Here is a 16336-nt window from a genome sequence, read left to right on the forward strand (position 1 = left end):
CAGCCACGAGGCAGCGCCTTCCCTCGACCTTCTCAATATGGCGCCCATGACCCACCTCCCTTACCAACATGGCGCCAGTTGTGTGGGCGGCAGAGGCCTCACGAGCTTCGCATTCCCTTCCCAAGATGGCCGCCCGAAGAGGTGCGGCGGGCCCCTCCCAAGATGGCGGCCGCGCTTCCCTGCTCCCAGAGCACTTCCGGTGGGGCCTGGTGTCAGTGTCGCGGCCATGGCGGAGCTGACAGACGCGGAGCTCCGGAAGGAGCTGTTAGAGCTCGGTTACCAGCCGGGGCCCATCACCGCCACCACCCGCAAGGTCTACATCAAGAAGCTGGGATGCCTGCGGGCCGAGGTAGCGGCGGCGAAGCGCAGAGGCCGCGGCGCGCCGCCGAGCCCGGCCCGCACCCCTGTCAAGCCACAGCAGGCCTCGCCCTCCCGGCAGCGCTCCGGCTTCAACCTCGGCCACGTCGGGGCCACCCGCGACAGTGAGGAGGAAGATGAGGATGAGGAGGAAGAGGAGGAAGGGGGGCAGCTGCCCGCGTCCCGCTGGGGGACGTCTGGAGAGGGCGATGGGCTGTCCTGGGCGGGCTCCCGAGGGTCTCCCCCGGGCCGGAGCGGAGGACTGAGCTCCAGGACTGAGGGAGGCCTGTCTCGAGACAGTTTTGGGGGGCTGAGTACCTCGGCGCAGTGGGGGACGTCGGTAGAAAGAAGTGGAGGGGCCAGGGATGGGCTGGGGTCATCTGTGAGCGGGCTTGGCGGGCTGAGCTCCCCTTCCCAGTGGGATACATCCATACAGAGAAGTGGGGGGCTTGGGGGAGGGCTGAACCCCCCATCCCAATGGGACACGTCTGCTCAGAGAAGCAGGGGGCTCAGCACTGGGCTGGGGGCGTCCCTGGATGGGTTTCGGGGGCCAGGCACCACGTCCCAATGGTCTGCAGAGAGAAGTGAGGAGCTTGGCGCTGAACTGGAGCCGTCCCTGGATGGGCTTCGGGGCTCCTCATCACAGTGGGGCGCAGCAGCAGAGAGAAGTGGGGGGCTCAGCAGTGGCTTGAGGCCGTCTCTGGACAGGTTTTGGGGATCAAACTCCACATCCCAGTGGAGCCAGTCTGCAGACAGAAGTGGGGGGCTCAGCGGTGTGGCTGGGTCAGGGACATCCCTGGATGGGGCTGGGAGGCTGAGCTCCATGTCCGCCTGGGGCACCTCTGCAGGCAGGAGCGGAGGGCTCAGCTCCAAGCCCCTTACCAGTGAAGAGAGTGGGGGCCTGAAGGCCAGGAGCTACTGGGGCTCGTCAGGAGGTGGAAGTGGGGGGCAGAGCTCCCGAGCACAGTGGGAGACAGCGGGGGAGAGGAAGAGGCTCTTCTCCAACAGCTGGTGGAGGCGGGAGGGGGAGGTGACCCCCAGCACCCACTGGGGCACCTCGGCGGCACCCGCGGGGTTAAGTCACCGCTTTGGGAGGGGGAAGGAGGATTTGGCTGCCGATGTTCGGAAGGAGGCAGACAAGGACCTGAACCCCAGCAGCTGGGGAGCGGGATTGATCCGGCGGCTCCCCTGGAGGACTAGGAGAGACCCGGGGCAGGCGTCGGGGAGCTGGTGGGAAGGGGCGGGGGCAGGGCAGGGGGTGACCGCCCGCCCTCACTTGTTGCGGACAGCTCCCAAGCAGCAGGCAGGAGGCGAGGCCAAAGGCTTTGAGTACTACCTCTCCCAGTTCCTCTTCCTTGCCAGCTTTGTGCTGCTGATGATTTTTCTGGGCATCCTCGTGGTGAAGATGATTGGCTCAGGCTGGCTCGACAGGAGAGAGGAGAGCTGTACGTGCACTGGGTTGAGCTTGGGGTTTAAATGCTGCTCCTCTCCTTGCTTTTCTGCTTTTATTGCTTCCATTGCCATCTCATTTGTCACTCTTATTGCTATAACTTGACATTTCTGCTTCTGTCCTCATTTCCATCTCCCCTTACCCGTGGGAGGCCTTGTTAGTCATGGGGAGGAAGTCAAGTGTCTGCTTATTTCTTTGCCCAACGTGTTTGGCCTTGGGTTCTGCACAGCCCTGGGTTTTATGGAGAGTGACATTCCTGCTGGGCCAAGGATGGGGTTTAGGATTGTCCATTGTCTCACATAATGGCTCTGCAGTTGCCCCTTGTGTGTCTTTAATCTTGGCCTCTCTGCAGCTCAGCCCTTCCTGGCCTTTATCCTGGCCACCTGAGAGGTGCAGTGGTTGACTTGGTGCTGTGGCAGAGCTCCTGTGAGGAATGGACAGAGGCTTCCCTGCTCGCCAAGGCAGATCTCCCCAGCCAGAGCAGAGGGGCATGGTGCCACTTGATGGCTCTGAACTGAAAGAAGAAGGGGACTGGGGTGTGGTTGGGAAGCTTGGCACACTGTGCCTGGGGCTGCTTGGGCACTTTGCATGGGCTGGGGAAGTTGTTTCCTGCTCGCTTGGCGTCAGAAGGAAGCTGATTGAATTTCTCAGGCAGCCATCACTTGATGCTATTTTGAGGCACAAAACCCTGCAGCACAGCTGCCAGTTCTTTACATTCTGAGGAAGTTAGGATTGCTCGAAATGCTGCACAGCACACTGGTGTGTATGGAGTGGCTGGGAGGTGTTAAAGCAGAGGCCATAATCTGCAGAGCTAACAGCTCCAACTCCAATAAATCCTCTGCCTTTGCCTTGAGGAGGCTTGATTTAAATCCCTCCTCTCAGCCTGATATTTCCAGTGACCATGGTGTGGAGGGAATGCCATTATTAGGTTGTAAAAGGAGCTGTGCAAAGCAGCAGCTAGCAGAGGAGCAGGAAACAGCTCATTAAAAGGAGCTATTAAACCCTTCAGCCCCCACTTCTGACTTCCCAGCTGAACTGGGCTCATCCTTTGTGCCCATTCCATTTGCGTGGCTTGCAGTGGTGCTTGGGATGCAGCATTTGCATAGCAGGGTCCTGGAGAGTGAGATTAAGAAAATCAGAGGCAGGCTTGAGAGGAGAGCTTGCTTTTCAAAGAGAATGAATGACTTTGGTAAGCAAAGCTCTTGCTCTGCAGCCAGCTGACTCAGCCTCACCTTCTCTTTTGCAGTTAATCTCTTGCCTGTGGACTGTAATGAGAAGACAGACAAGGTGAGCATCCCTCTCTTTGTGTTTGGGGGGATTCTCACACTAATCTGGGCAGCTTCCACCAAGATGCTCTTTCACTGTAAAATGAGCACTTCAGGGAAAAAAAAAGGTGTTTTGCTGAGCTGGAGTGAATAGGCCACGTGAAAGGAGGAGTGTGCAGGAGGTAAACATTTCAGCTTCCCATGATGGAAATCAGTGTCCTCAGCAGTTGTAACAGAAGTGCTGGTGGCTTGCAGTAGAGCTGGGGAGGGCTGAACCCAGCCACTTCCCTCAGCTGCATCAGGAAGTGTCTGTGCAGCCTTCTTTCTTTTTCTTTATTTAGGAGAGAGAAATTCCATACTGCATTCAGAGTTCTGCTTAGTCCCCTCTGGTGTTGTCTTCCACTGCCTGAAGGGAGCCTCCAGGAAGGCTACAGAGAGACTTTTCTTGAGGGTGTCTGAGACAGGCCAAGGGGGAATGGTTTGAAGCTGAGGCAGAGCAGGGTTAGAGTGGAGCTGAGGGAGAAGTGTTTCAGTGTGAGGGTGGTGAGAGCCTGGCACAGGCTGCCCAGGGAGGCTGTGGATGGCTGCTCCCTGGGGGTGTTCAAGGCCAGGCTGGATGAGGCTTTGAGCAGCTGAGTCTAGCTGAGAGGTGTCCCTGCCCATGTTGGGGAGGCTGGAGGGGATGAGCTCTGAGGTCCCTTCCAACCTGAGCCATTCTGGAGGCAAAGAATCTGTGGTTGGTCAGAGGGGGTGGTGCAGGTTGGGCTGTGGGAGTCAGTGACTGCTCCAGGGGATGTCCCAGCTTGGGTTTGACTCAGGAACTGGAGATCTTTGCTGCCTGTGTGTTTAACTGGAACATGAGCTTGCATGACTGAGCCAGGCCCTGCTGTTGGGTTGGGGTATTTTCAGCTGGATGAGCACTGTCCTGTCCCTGCCAGTCTGCTCATGTTTGTTACCTGTTTCTGACTTGCAGTTCTGCCAAAGCAAGCAGAAGGACAGGGTCATGAACATGCTGCATGAGCTCTACAACTACCTGTCTGTGCAGGCTGGTAAGTTCCCCTTGTCATTATCAAACACTTGGGAGCAGTCAGCAAACTGCCTCTGCCAGCTGTCTGGGCAGTTGTAACCTCCCTTTGGAAAGAGAGGCTTAGGGAACAGTCAGTTCCATCTGGAGGGCTCTGAGGAAGTCAGGTAATAGACAAAAAGCTGTTTGTTTTGCTTTGGAATACTGCTTAGCTAATGCACTCCAACCACTGCTCCTGTGGAGAGCTCCTTGTTTGCACTTGAGCTGTTGGGAACTTGGAGGCAGAAACGTTCAGCTTCGTGGTTCTTCTCCACCAGCATCTTGAAACTGTCTTCCAGCCACTCAGAGGCAGTAAGGAGAAGCTGATGTGTTCTCAGAAAATAAAGTTAAAGTGACTCCAGAAGTTGCCAGTGGTGCTGCAGTGTGGCAGCTGATGCTGTGAGTGCCTCTCTTCCTTCTCAGGACAGAGGAAGGCTCTCCTAGCTCAGGAGCTAACCTAGCTTGGTGCTTCAGTCTCTGTGCTGTAGAATAGCAGACCTGGCCCACACCCAGCACCTTATGGTGGAGAAGGGTGCTAGAAGCTCAGAGGATGAGGAGGAACTTGTCCAGCAAGATGCAGAGCAGTCTTCTGAGTGCTGCAGCTCCATTGCCTGCATCTCAGTCCTCAAGGCTGCAGCTTTCAGATGCCTCAGCTCCACAGAACTTCTGAATCTTCTCAAATCAGACTTGGACACCTGCAGAGTGGTGGATGTGGCACTTGGGGACATGGTTTAGTGGTCATGGAGCTGTTGGCTAGAGGGTTGGACTGGATGTGCTTGTGGAGGTCTTGTCCAGCCTTGATTCTCTGAGTGCTTATCATTAGCTTCAGCCCTGCAGGGTTGGATACCTGATGGCAGCAGCCCCTCTGCAGGGCAGCAGGTCAGGGACCTGGTTGTGTGCCCTGCAGGGGGACAAACACTTTTTCTTCCTTCTCATTCTGTGCCTGGAAGCTCCCACACTGAGGTTTGATTGCCCTAAGCCAACCTCTGTGCTGTGGCTGAACATTTTATTAATCTTATCTGCCTGCAGCATCAATCTTCCCTTGCAATCATTTTGCCCAGAGCTGTGGCAGATTTTAAAGGGCAGCATTTCCAGGCAGCCCTGGGGAATTCTGAGCTGTCTGAGGCCCTTCTTGGAAGCCATTCTTTCTGTTGGACTGTTGGTTTTTTTCCCCAGGTAATTTTGAATGTGGCAACCCTGAGAATCTCAAAAGCAAATGCATTTGGGTTAATGAAGCCAAGGAGCACATGATGGTGAGTAGGCTGTGAGCAGCTTTGGTTGTAACAAAGTGCTTGGGCTCTTAGAGGCAATAAATAATAGATACTAAAGGTGAGGAATAGCTACTAAAGATGAGGAAGTTTTATTCCCTTTTGATTCTTTCCCATAGCTTTAGTTTCCCCTTTGGCCAGTCCTGTTCTCAGCAGTTCCTTGGAGAATAATCTCCTACATCTCTCTAAATCTAACTCAATGCTTTGTTGTTTCACCACAGTCATCAGTCTTCTGCAGCCAGAAATTGCCCTGCATTGAGGGCTGGGCAGCAGGAAGGATTTTTCTCTGCCCCAGAGTGTCAGGAGGCAGCCTGCTCTGATCTAGTATCCCATTTCTCTGGGGATAAACTGTCAGCAAGATGATGTTGTGGTTAGTGGTTAGCCCTAACAGTCAGGGCTGTGTTATTCCACTGAGTGCTTCATGCATCATCTGCTGTAGGCAGAAGATTGAGCCCAGACAGACCTCCAGAGCTCACTCTGCTTCCTCCAGTGTGCAGCATTGTGATAGGAATTAGCTGCGGGACAGAGCCTGCAGGGTGAATTCTCCCACTGCTGCCATGAGCTGCTGGTGTTTGGTGTTTTGGGTGACCAGAGAACTGATCCTCTGCATTCTCTGAGCAGAACATCACTGGGAGCTCCCCACAGAGGTTTGAGGATGCCCTGCACTGGATCCTGAACAGTAACAAGGATTTGGGAATACGGTGAGTGGGAGCCCAGTGTCCAAGTCCCATCTCTTGGTGTTGGCTGGTGTGTGGTTTGCCATCCCCTGTGGTGTGCCCTAGGAGCTCTGGCACCTCATGAGACCCCAGGAGATGCTCTGGGGTTGGCTTTGTCAGTGCCTGCTGGGCAGGCTTCCAGCAGCCCTGCAGCACAAACTGGCAGCTGAGCTCATTCCTTGGGAAGCTCTTTCCCAGCCCCTGTGCTGGGGGCACATGCTGTTCATGGCTGTTCTGTCTCAGACAGGAGGCAGAAATCTGCTCTCAGGGCTTGCCTGTGGCTGTCAGGGTTGTTGTGTGTCTTTGCAAGCTTCAGAAGTGGTGGTCGTGGTGTGCTTCCCCTGGCCCTGTGGCTACAACACTTTAAAATGGTAGAATGTTAGGGGTTGGAAGGCCTTGAACAGCCCCAGGGAGGGGCAGCCACAGCCTGCCCAGGGTCTCACCACCCTCACTCCCGTTTTATCTTCATACCTTGGCAGCTCTGCCAGCTGCTGCCCAAAGGAGCTGCTGCCATGCTGTGCAGAATGAATCTGCAGGGTGCTTGGAGGTCCTGGGCTGGCATTTGCAGCAGATGCTGTGAGAGGTTCTGCTGCTGGCTGCTAGGCTGGGAGGCAGAGCTGGGAATGAGCTGTTCATGGAATTTGGGCTGTGAATAAGAACAGGGGAGGTAGGAAACAGCTGGAGACACACAGAGTGTGGAATTCAGTGACCAAATGCAGACTGTCAGCAGTTTGTGAGCTGAGCACTGGAAAGTGGAGCAGAGCTCTTTGTCTAGCAGGTGATTCACTGCAGGCACAGAACGAAGCAGCAGCTTCAGGAAATGAAATCCCTTTTAGCCCAATCCATCTGGACCTGGTGGCCCTTCCTTGGGTCTCTTGGTCCCTGCTGGCAAAGAGCAGTGAGGGAAGAGCAGCAGGGCAGCTGTGTATGGGGAGGGGTGGCCCAGCAGGGGTGGAGCAGCGGTCCTGCAGCAGGATGCCCTGGCTGCTGCCCTGGGTGCCTGGGGAGGCTGTGCCTGCTCTCCCTGCAGGGCCAGCTGATGTGTTGGCACTTTGGCTAAACTGTTGGTGCTCATCTGTGCTGAGGAGAGCAGCACAGCCTCCACAGGCAGGCAGAGGCTGCCTCACTGCTCTGCCTGCAACTGCTGCTGCTGAGTGACTCAGGAAACATTTCCATTGCTCTGTGCTGGGAGCTGGGAATCCAATTTAAAGTTTAATCTTCTGCATGCTGAGAGGTGCTGTCAGAGAGTCTGCAGAGGGAGGCTTCAGCTTGCCAGTGGGAGCTGCAGCCCTGCTGCCTGTTCTGAAGCCAGATCCATGCCTTGCTAAGCAGCCAGTCCTGGAATGTTCTGGGAGAGCTGTGGGGCTGCTCTGTGCTTCTGTGTGCTCCACACCAGGAGTTGCTGCATCTGCAGGCTGTTTGTTCTCCCTGCCTTGATTAAGGACTGCAGCTGCACTGTCTGCTCTCTTCACTGAAGATTCTCTGCCTCTCCCCATCAGGTTGAAAAGCAGAGACCTTTTGGAAGAGGTGAGCAGAGTGGAGGAAGTGTTCTGCTTGGAGTCAGCTCACCCTCAGATGGGGCTGGGCTGCCGCTTCCGCCGGGCCGTGGTCACTGCCATCACCAACCTGTTCCTCTTCTTCTGGTGTAAGTCACAGAGCCACAGACTGCATCCTGTTGGGAGGGGCTCTCCAAGCTCATCTTGTCCAGCCCCCTGCAGGCAGCAGCTGGATCAGGCTGCCCAGGGCCCTCCTCAGTGCCAGTGAGCAGCTTCTCCCCTTGCTCGATGCAACCTTTGTTCTGGCAGCAGAGGGAGACCTGCAGCCTTGCTCCTGTGCTGTGAGCACTTTAAATCAGGGAGGTGATGAGCTCTCTGAGTATTCCTGGAGTAGCCATTACTACAGGCTGCAAACCCAGGCTGTAAATCTAGCTGCAAGGTTTGTTTGGTCTGTCTTTCCTTGCAGTCAGCTGCAAAGTCTTTTGGCCTCTTTAATAATGAGTTGTAGCATTTCAGGGGGAGAGGCTTTAGTGCAGCAGTCAGTCATGCCCTGCCCCAGCTGAGGCTGGGCTCTTGCTGAGCCAGGTGATAACCAGAGGTGAGTGGTGGCCAGGCAAGGTGGGGGTGAGAGGGAGGGACTGGGGTACCAAAGGTAGCTGCTGCTGGAATGGGGCATTTGGTAATGCTGAGCCTTCAGGGCAGATCTCCTGAGTTCTGGAGCTGGTGCTGCAGCCCCAGGCTTTGTTTCCTCATCAAGCAGCTATTTGGAGAGCACTGAAGCTTGACAGACTTCCTAAGTGATTATTGTGGGGGAGGCCTCCAGCAAAGAGAGAGCTCTGGGACTTGGGGAGTTGAAACCCTCTGGGTTTGCTGAGGTTTCTAGTGGAGGGCAAAGAGCCTCCATGGTGAGGCCCTCCAGCCAGCCCTTCCCACAGCCACCTGTACTGTGCTGCAGCTGGTGCCGGCCCTGGGGCCTCTGCAGGGCACAGCTGAGCAAAATGAATTGTCTGAGTGCACTGCCAAGCAGTCCTGGGGGGCAGGGAGCAAAAGCTGCCTCTGGGGAGAGACAGTGTCAGAAATAAGACTGCTGGCAGCCAGCAGGAGCAGGTCTGGCAGCTACTGAATTGTGTTGTTCTGCTTCCCCCAGGCCTGATCACCCTCTGGGGCATCCTCCTCTTCCTGCGGTACCGCTGGCGGAAGATGGAGGAAGAGGAGCAGGCCATGTATGAGATGGTGAAGCAGATCATAGGTAGAGTCTAGCAGCCCTGCAAATGCAAGCAGCCCTCTTGCCCTCTCTGCAGCAGGAAGGTCTCTCACTCTCTTGTCCCTCTGCCCTCCAGCTGTCGTCCAGGACCACTACAAGGAGTGGGAGCGGAACCTGGAGCGTTACCCTTACGTTGGCATCTTCCATGTCCGGGACAGCCTCATCCCTCCCCAGAGCAGGTGAGCTGGGGCTGAGCCTCATCTCATGCAGCTCAGCTGAACATGCAGTCAGGGGCAGCAGACCATGAGCAGGCAGTTGATGAGCAGTTGGGCTGCAGGACTGTGTCTGGCCTTTCGCTGTCTAAAGCATTTTGCCATCACTCAGGCTGCATCTTGGCCTGCTGCAGGTGAATGTGGCAGTCCCAGGGCTGCTGCTCTGTGCAGTCCCAGGGCTGCTGCTCTGTGCAGTCCCAGGGCTGCTGCTCTGTGCAGTCCCAGGGCTGCTGCTCTGTGCAGTCCCAGGGCTGTGCTGTCCTTGTGCTGTCTAACAGTAATTGGATTTGGTTTTGCTTGGGCATGGAGCAGAGCTCTGGTAGCTGTCCTGAACCAACCCAGAGCCTGCAAAGGAAACTCTCCCTGCACCCAGCACCAGAGATGGACACCAGGAGAACTTCCTGGTGTGGAGGGTGTTCTCCTCTTGCTCAGCTGCCCTGCTACATTCTGCACACAGATCAACCCCTCCCAGGAACTGAGCAGGGCATGGGGAGGCTCTGCTGCAGTGGTTCTGGCTATAGCTGACTGGAAAGTTGCCAGTTTGAGTTGTCTGGGAGGTAGTTGCTCCATGGGTAGTGTGGCCAGAGGGCTGCAGCCTTGGTGCTCTGCTTCTCCATCTCTGCAGGCTGCTCTCTGACTTTGTCCTTGTTGTGTGTTGCAGGAAGAAGATGAAGCGAGTGTGGGAGCGAGCTGTGGACTTCCTGGCTTCCAATGAGTCCAGGATCCAGACAGAGTCCCACAGGGTGGCAGGAGAAGACATGCTGGTGTGGAGATGGACTCAGCCTTCTTACCTCTCGGATTCAGAGCATTGAAGAGGAGCAGAAGTTGAGCAACCACTGCTGAGGACCTCTGCGAGGGGACAGCTCCTCTCTGGTGGTGGGAAGGAGCAGGGCACAGTCCCCACCTCCTAGGGCTGGGGATTGCACTTAGCTGTTTGCTCTTCTTCCTGAAAATCTTCACAGACAAAAAGCAAAACAAAACAAAAAACTATCAGGGCAATAATGAATGTTGGCTTGGAGAGAAGATGGGCCTGAGCTGGTGGGGAGCTAGAACCAACCTTCCAGCAGGTAGCTGGCTCCCACTGGCCAGCCAGCCTAGAATAACCTTGGAAAAAGAGAAGGAAAACAAAAGCCAAGCACAGCCAAGCTGAGCTCAGCCGCTGCTGAGGGCCTGAGGCTCTCTGGCAGAGCTTAGGAGCTCCAAATTTGACCTCAATTCTGCAAAGGCCAACTGGTGGCAGTGTCCATCAGGGGATGTGTTTAAAGGAGGGGAACATTTCCCATGGAGACAGGAGGGTGGCAGTTCAGGTGCATTTGGGTAGGTTTTGTTTTCTCTCAGTACAGAGATGCAAGCACTTGGTGCTTCCTGGCAGCAAAATGTTTGTGCCAGCTTCACCCTTTGAGAATGGAGCAGAGTGTGGGGGTGGGAAGTCAGGTGAAGGTGGTCCTAGAGGGAGGGCAGCCTGAGGTGCCTTGGTGGGCTGGGCTGGGGGGAGTGGTTGTGACTCTGTTACACTTTTTGCAGTCTGTGTGCTTTATGATTTCTGGCAGGGAAGAGGGGAGGGAGGGGGGAATTTGGGTGGAAATTAGAGGATCTGGGGAGCTTCTCTAAGCGCTTTCCTGTGGCTACAGCCAAAGGAGCTGCTGCTGGGCTACTGAAGAGCAGCTTTGGAAAGGCTGCTGGGGCTGAATGTACTTTGTCCTGGGCAGCTGCAGTGTGTGTGCTGTGTCTGAGCAGGGCTGCACCATGCATGCAGTGCCCACACAGGGATTGCCAGGGCAGTGCTCCTGCAGCCTCACAGCAGGTGCCAGGAGCAGCCAGCAGCCTCTGCTGGTGCTGCAGGCATGGTGCTGGCTATCTGCACTCACTTGGTTACTGAAGTTTCTTTGTTCTGTCCAGCAAATGAGTGTTTGTTGCAAAGGGAACAGCACCACAGTGTGTGGCAGCATAGGCCAGGCAGGGATGCTGCTATCTGCTCTTCCTCATAGTGCCAACCAGCATGCAGCTCATGTGGAGGCAGCAAGGACCAAAATCATTTCTGGCATGAGCTGGTAGGACCTGCAGAGAGAGGCCAGTGTTGGTCTGAGCCTCTGTAAGCAGTGGAAGTTCTCCTGGTGTGCATCTCTGGTGCTGGGTGCAGGGAGAGCTTCCTCTGCAGGCTCTGGGTTGGCTCAGGACAGCTGCCAGAGCTCTGCTCCCTGCCCTGCAGGCTGCTGAGGCCATCTCCAGGGTGGGTTCAAGGCCTGGGGACATCTCTCCCATTAGATGGGAAACGCCCTCCTGGAGGTGACTCTTACCCCACACTTCCATTTGGGATCCAAAGGATCAAAAGAGCAGAGGAGGCACAGCAGCTCTCTGCCAAACAACCTCCAGCTTCTGCCACTGCTTGTGAAGCAGGGGACAAAGCAGAGGCAGCCTGGGCTCCTCCAGGTGTCCCAGGGGCATCCCTGCTGCCACACAAAGCGTTGCCAACCCTGCTGCCTGCAGTCCTGAGCCTTTCTGAAGCAGCTGTGGGGTTTGAGTTGGCTTTGAACCGTCCACATCCAGAAGTGAAGAGTCAGGCACTGCAGGCATCCTTTTTGTATTACACTTGGGTTTGTAGCATAAACTTCACTGGCTTGGTGCTGTTTCTATATTCACTTTAGCTCTGTAAACCGACCTATGAAATAAATTTATTACAAAAAAATCTCTTTTCCCTTCTTGTTTTCTTCTGAAGGGAATCACAGGTTGTTCCAAGTGCTTTTGCTGGGGCAGGTCAAGTGGATCCTGCTCTGGAGGAGCTCCTGGTTTCTAAGAATAAGGTAGGAGATGGCCTGAGGATTGGATGACAGCCTGCTGGGCCAACCTGGCTCCTTGTGCAACAGCCTCAAGTGTTTGGTTGCAAAGGAAATCTGCCCTGGGAAGGACTGGCCTGAAGCAGAGTGGTGGTGGAGAGCAGGGAGCTGTACAGAGTGAGAGGGGAGAGGGCTGGGAAAGGAAACATTTCTTGGGCAGGGTGCTCAGGAATCCTGTGGCCCACAGAAGACCCAGAAAGGGACCTTAAGGCTCATCCAGTTCCAGGGCTGGGTTGTCACCAGGAGCTTGAGTTCAGTTCACAGAATCCCAGAGTGGTTTGGATGGGAAGGGATCTTTAAAGCTCATCCAGTCCAACCCCCTGCAGTGAGCAAGGACAGCTTCAGCTAGCTGAGAGTCTCCTCTGAGTGTCAGTGACTCAGATGTGGCACCACAAGTTTCACCTTCACAGCCTGCTCCTGCAGCTTGAGAAGTCCCTGAACCACCACTGTGTGACTGGTGTGGACGTGGCTGACTCACTGGGGGCTGCTTGGAGAGGTGTCATTGATTCCATAATGCAGAGCTGGGTGACAAAGGGGAAGGTTTCCACCAGCACAGCAGCAGCTCAGGCTCCATGGCTGCTGTGGGAACTGGTGGGAGCTAGCTGCCTCCTCTGGTGCTGAGCTGTGGGAACAAAGGGGAGAGCAAGGCTGAGCCTCTCCTGAGCCCCCAGCCCTGCTCAGATGCCTTCACCCAGCCTGGGTTGCTAAGCTACGGCTGAAACTTCTTTCAGGGTGGGAGGTGTCCTCACTCTGGTGTGGTTACCTGTGTCAGGGGATGTTTGCTTCCACCCAAGCTGCCATCATGCTTCCTGGCACCCCCTCATGTCCCTTCCTGCTGCCCTTCAGGCCCTTCAGGTTAGCTGCTGCTGGCTGCCAGCTGAAGCTCTGCCTCGTTCATGGGGCACAGAGCTCTCACCCAGTCCTGGAAGCACCAAGGTGAGCTGGGAAGCAGCAGCAGGGCTGAGTCCTGCCAAAAAGGCACCTCCCCACCACAGCCCCTGCCTGCAGCAAGCCCTGCCCTGGGGCTTCACCTGACTTCATCCAACTTCCAGGTAGGTGCTGCAGGAGGGTTTGTGCATGCCCTGTCCTCACCTCCCTGCTCAAAGAGCTGCCAGCAGAATCCAGCATGGGGAGCAGAGCTCTGCCCAGTCCTTGGAGTAGCAAATCATTGGTGTAGGAAGATCTCTGCAAGGTGATGGAAAGCCCCTGGGTGTCTCTGAGCTAACTGTGCCAGACAAGGAGACCTCAGTGGGTTGTGGGAACCTTGTCTGGCCCTGAGCTCCTCTTGCCCCCCTTCCCCAGCTCCTGGCAGGGCAGAGGCTCCCTGGGGCTGTGCTCCCACAGCATGAGGACACCAGAGCCTCTGCTGAGCTCTCCTCTGACAGAGGTGATGGCCTGCCCTGTGTCATTCCATGGTGACCTCCTGCGGGGCCACATTCCATCTTCTCATCCTGGCTCCAGAACAGCTTTTGGCATCCAAAACAGCAACAGCAGAGGAAAACATCCTCAGGTGGTGAGGAGCTGGGAGCAGGGCTGGGCTCACAGGGTGCAGCTGAGCCACTTCCATGTAAAAGAACTCAGAAAGGTATCCAGGGGTGATCCCTGTGCTCCCCCTGGGCCAGCAGCTCCTGCTCTGCTCCCAGCCAGGGTCCTAAAGGTGCCTCCAGCATCAAGGACACTTCAGCAGGGGGTTCATGGGGAGCCGGTGGGGTCAGTGTCAGTGCCCCAGGCAGGTTCTGAGGCAGCCCTCAGGCCTGGTTTTGTTCCACCTTTGCCACAACTTTAGTCCTTGAATATGAGAAGTTCCCTGCACAGGGCATGGCAGGATGAGGCTTGGTGGTGCTGAGGTTACCTGCGAGCTGGGACCAGGCAGCCCTGGCTCAGCTAAGCTCTTCCTGAGCCTGGCTTCTCCCCTCCAGTGAGGCAGAATTACCACAGCCAGCAATCAGCAGCTCAGCCTTGAGGTTTCCTTCTCAGCTTCCTGCTGCAAAGCCCTCCCAGCACCTTCCCCACGGCAGCCTGTGGGGCCCCAGCCATGGGCACTGCTTTGCTAAGGTCCTCAGGTTATCACTGGAGACTGGTTTGGGTCCCCTGGCATGGGGGGGTGAGAGCTGGCACCATCCTCTGCTTGTCCCAGGGGATGCCCAGATCCCATAGCTAATGAGTCCTGTTTCCTGGGATGCATGGGGCTGGCACAGCACGTCCAGAGCACAGCAGCCCTTGGCATATGCTGGGGAGGGTGCCCAGCAGTTGGTGAAAGGGGTCCAGAGGGACTCACTGGGGCACACACTGTCCTTGATTCACTGCAGGAGACAATTCAGGCCTGGCAGGAAGCTCTGTGGGACTTTTCCATTCCCTCACTGGTCCCAAGGTGTCATTTTTCTCTGCATGAGGCTGTTGGCAGGATTGGGACTGGGTGGCTGTGGGCACCACTCCCTGATCCACTCCTCTGCTGCCCAGCCTTGGGCAACCCCCTCCCTGCCCCATCCCAGCCCATGCCTCATCCCCTTGTCTGGGAACAGCTTTTCTTTGCCCAGCTCCTGGTGGCTGTCCTGCAGCATCCCAGCCCCTCTCCCCCTGCCCCCTCCAGTGACTGTAGCCCCTTTGCCTCTCCTTCCCCCACACCACCCCCGTGGCTTTTCCCCACACACAAAGCTGGGGGTTCCTTGGCTGGAAGCAGTGGGCAGCTGGTGCCTATCCCCTTCCCACCACCAGCCCTGCCCAGTGCCTGCCCCTGCCCAGATGGCCTCCCAGCTCCTGTGGGAGCTGACAAACACTGGGTGGGGGACACTGAGCCAGGGAGGCTTTTGTGGAGTCATTGCAGGTGAACCTTGATGGGGCTGTGAGCAGCCTGACCCTGGTGGAGGTGTCCCTCACCCGTGGAGATCTCCCTGCTCATTGCTTGGAGCTTGGACCTTTCAGGGTCCCTTCCAAGCTGTTGCCTTCTGTGGTCCCATGCCAGGATGGTGGCAAGCAGAGCAGCCCCCAGCAGGAGTTCCAATCCCTGGATTGCAGGAGGGAGCCAGGATGTGCTCAGCTTTCTGGAAAGCCCAGGACACATCCAGCCCCGGCGGCCTCCAGCCCCAGGCTGCCTCTCCCCCCGGGCAGGCTCAGCTGTCAACAGGGCACAGCAGCGCCTTGCCAGCACCTACGGCAGCAGTCAGGTGATGCCCCAAATGCCCTCGGGCTGCCCTCACTCCTTCATTGCTCCTTCTCCAGCCGCAGCGGGAAGCAGAGAGAGCCTCAGCCCCGGCGGCTGCCCTGCCCCAGCCCCGGCCCCCGCTCAGCCCGGAGCGGCCACGCACGGCCAGCAGGGGAGGTGAGGGCAGGGATCTCGGCTCGGGAGGGCGGCTGGGATGTGGGGAAGGCTTGGAGCACAGCGGGGAAGGGACAGGAGCAGGGGGGACAGCTGGCACATGGGGCGCTGGCGTGGACCTCTGCAGCCTGGTGCCTTTTGGAGCCGTTAGGGTCTGTGCCACGCTCCTGGCAGCGCTGGGAGGTGTGGGGCTGGTGGTGGCTGCTGGTGTGGGAAGCAGAAACTGGGCAGAGGGATGATGGAAACTGTGCCTTTTCCCATGGGATGTGGTGGCACCGTGTCCCTCAGTCCCACCAGCAGCCTGTCCCACCAGTGAGCCCAGCCCTGCACCATCTGCTGATGCCCAGCCCTGGGGGTGGGTGTCAGACTGGAGGGAATAGGAGCAGCTGGGCTGTGCTCAGGGCAGGAGCTGGCTGTGGCTGCAGGTCAGCTGCAGACACAGAGCTCTTCTCAGCAGCACTGAGGTCCTCTCCTGCCTTTTCAAGAAGCAAAGCCAGCAGCCCCTTGAGGTGCCTGAAGCTCAGCTTGGCAGCAGGGCACTTTGGGCTGCTCCAGGGCCTGCAGAGGGAAAGGTGCTGACCATGATCCATGGACTGAAGCTGGTTCTGTGCAGTCAGAGCTCTTGGCTTTGAAGGGATTTATCATGGAATTGTTCTGGTTGGAAAAGCCTTTTAAGGTCATAGAGTCCAACCACCAACTCAGCACCACCCTGGCCACTGACACCATGTCCCAGCCGCCATGGCCACAGGTCCCTCACAATCTTGCCCTGAGTTTTGCTTGCAAACAGCTCTAGGGTAAAGGGCCTGGGAGTGCTGGGGGACAACAAGGTGACCATGGCACAGCAATGTGCCCTCATGGCCAAGAAGGTCAATGGCAGCCTGGGGTGCATTCAGAAGAGTGCAGCAGAGCAAGGGAGGTTCTCCTCCCCCACTCTGCCCTGGTGAGGCCACATCTGGAGCACTGTGTCCAGTTCTGGGCTCCCCAGTTCAAGAGGGACAGGGAACAGCTGGGGAGAGGACAGCAAAGGGCTCCAGATCTGCTCAGGGGACTAAAATATCTCTGTGGTGAAGCAAGGCTGAGGGACTTGGGTCTTTA

General features: G+C 56.7%; 1 protein-coding gene across 1 annotated transcript; it reads left to right on the forward strand.

The window, feature by feature from the left end:
- Positions 1–226: 226 nt before the first annotated feature.
- LEMD2 (LEM domain nuclear envelope protein 2) lies at positions 227–10003 on the forward strand. The gene is made up of 11 exons (XM_054395862.1): positions 227–883; positions 968–1573; positions 1613–1802; positions 3054–3094; positions 4046–4121; positions 5312–5388; positions 6025–6104; positions 7619–7764; positions 8763–8864; positions 8956–9058; positions 9753–10003. The coding sequence occupies exons 1-11, from the start codon at positions 227–229 to the stop codon at positions 9901–9903; spliced, it is 2229 nt and encodes a 742-aa protein (XP_054251837.1). The 3' UTR covers positions 9904–10003.
- The last annotated feature ends 6333 nt before the right edge of the window (positions 10004–16336 follow it).

Source organism: Indicator indicator, chromosome 35, assembly GCF_027791375.1.
Source record: "Indicator indicator isolate 239-I01 chromosome 35, UM_Iind_1.1, whole genome shotgun sequence".
In the NCBI taxonomy this organism is placed as follows: Eukaryota; Metazoa; Chordata; class Aves; order Piciformes; family Indicatoridae; genus Indicator; species Indicator indicator.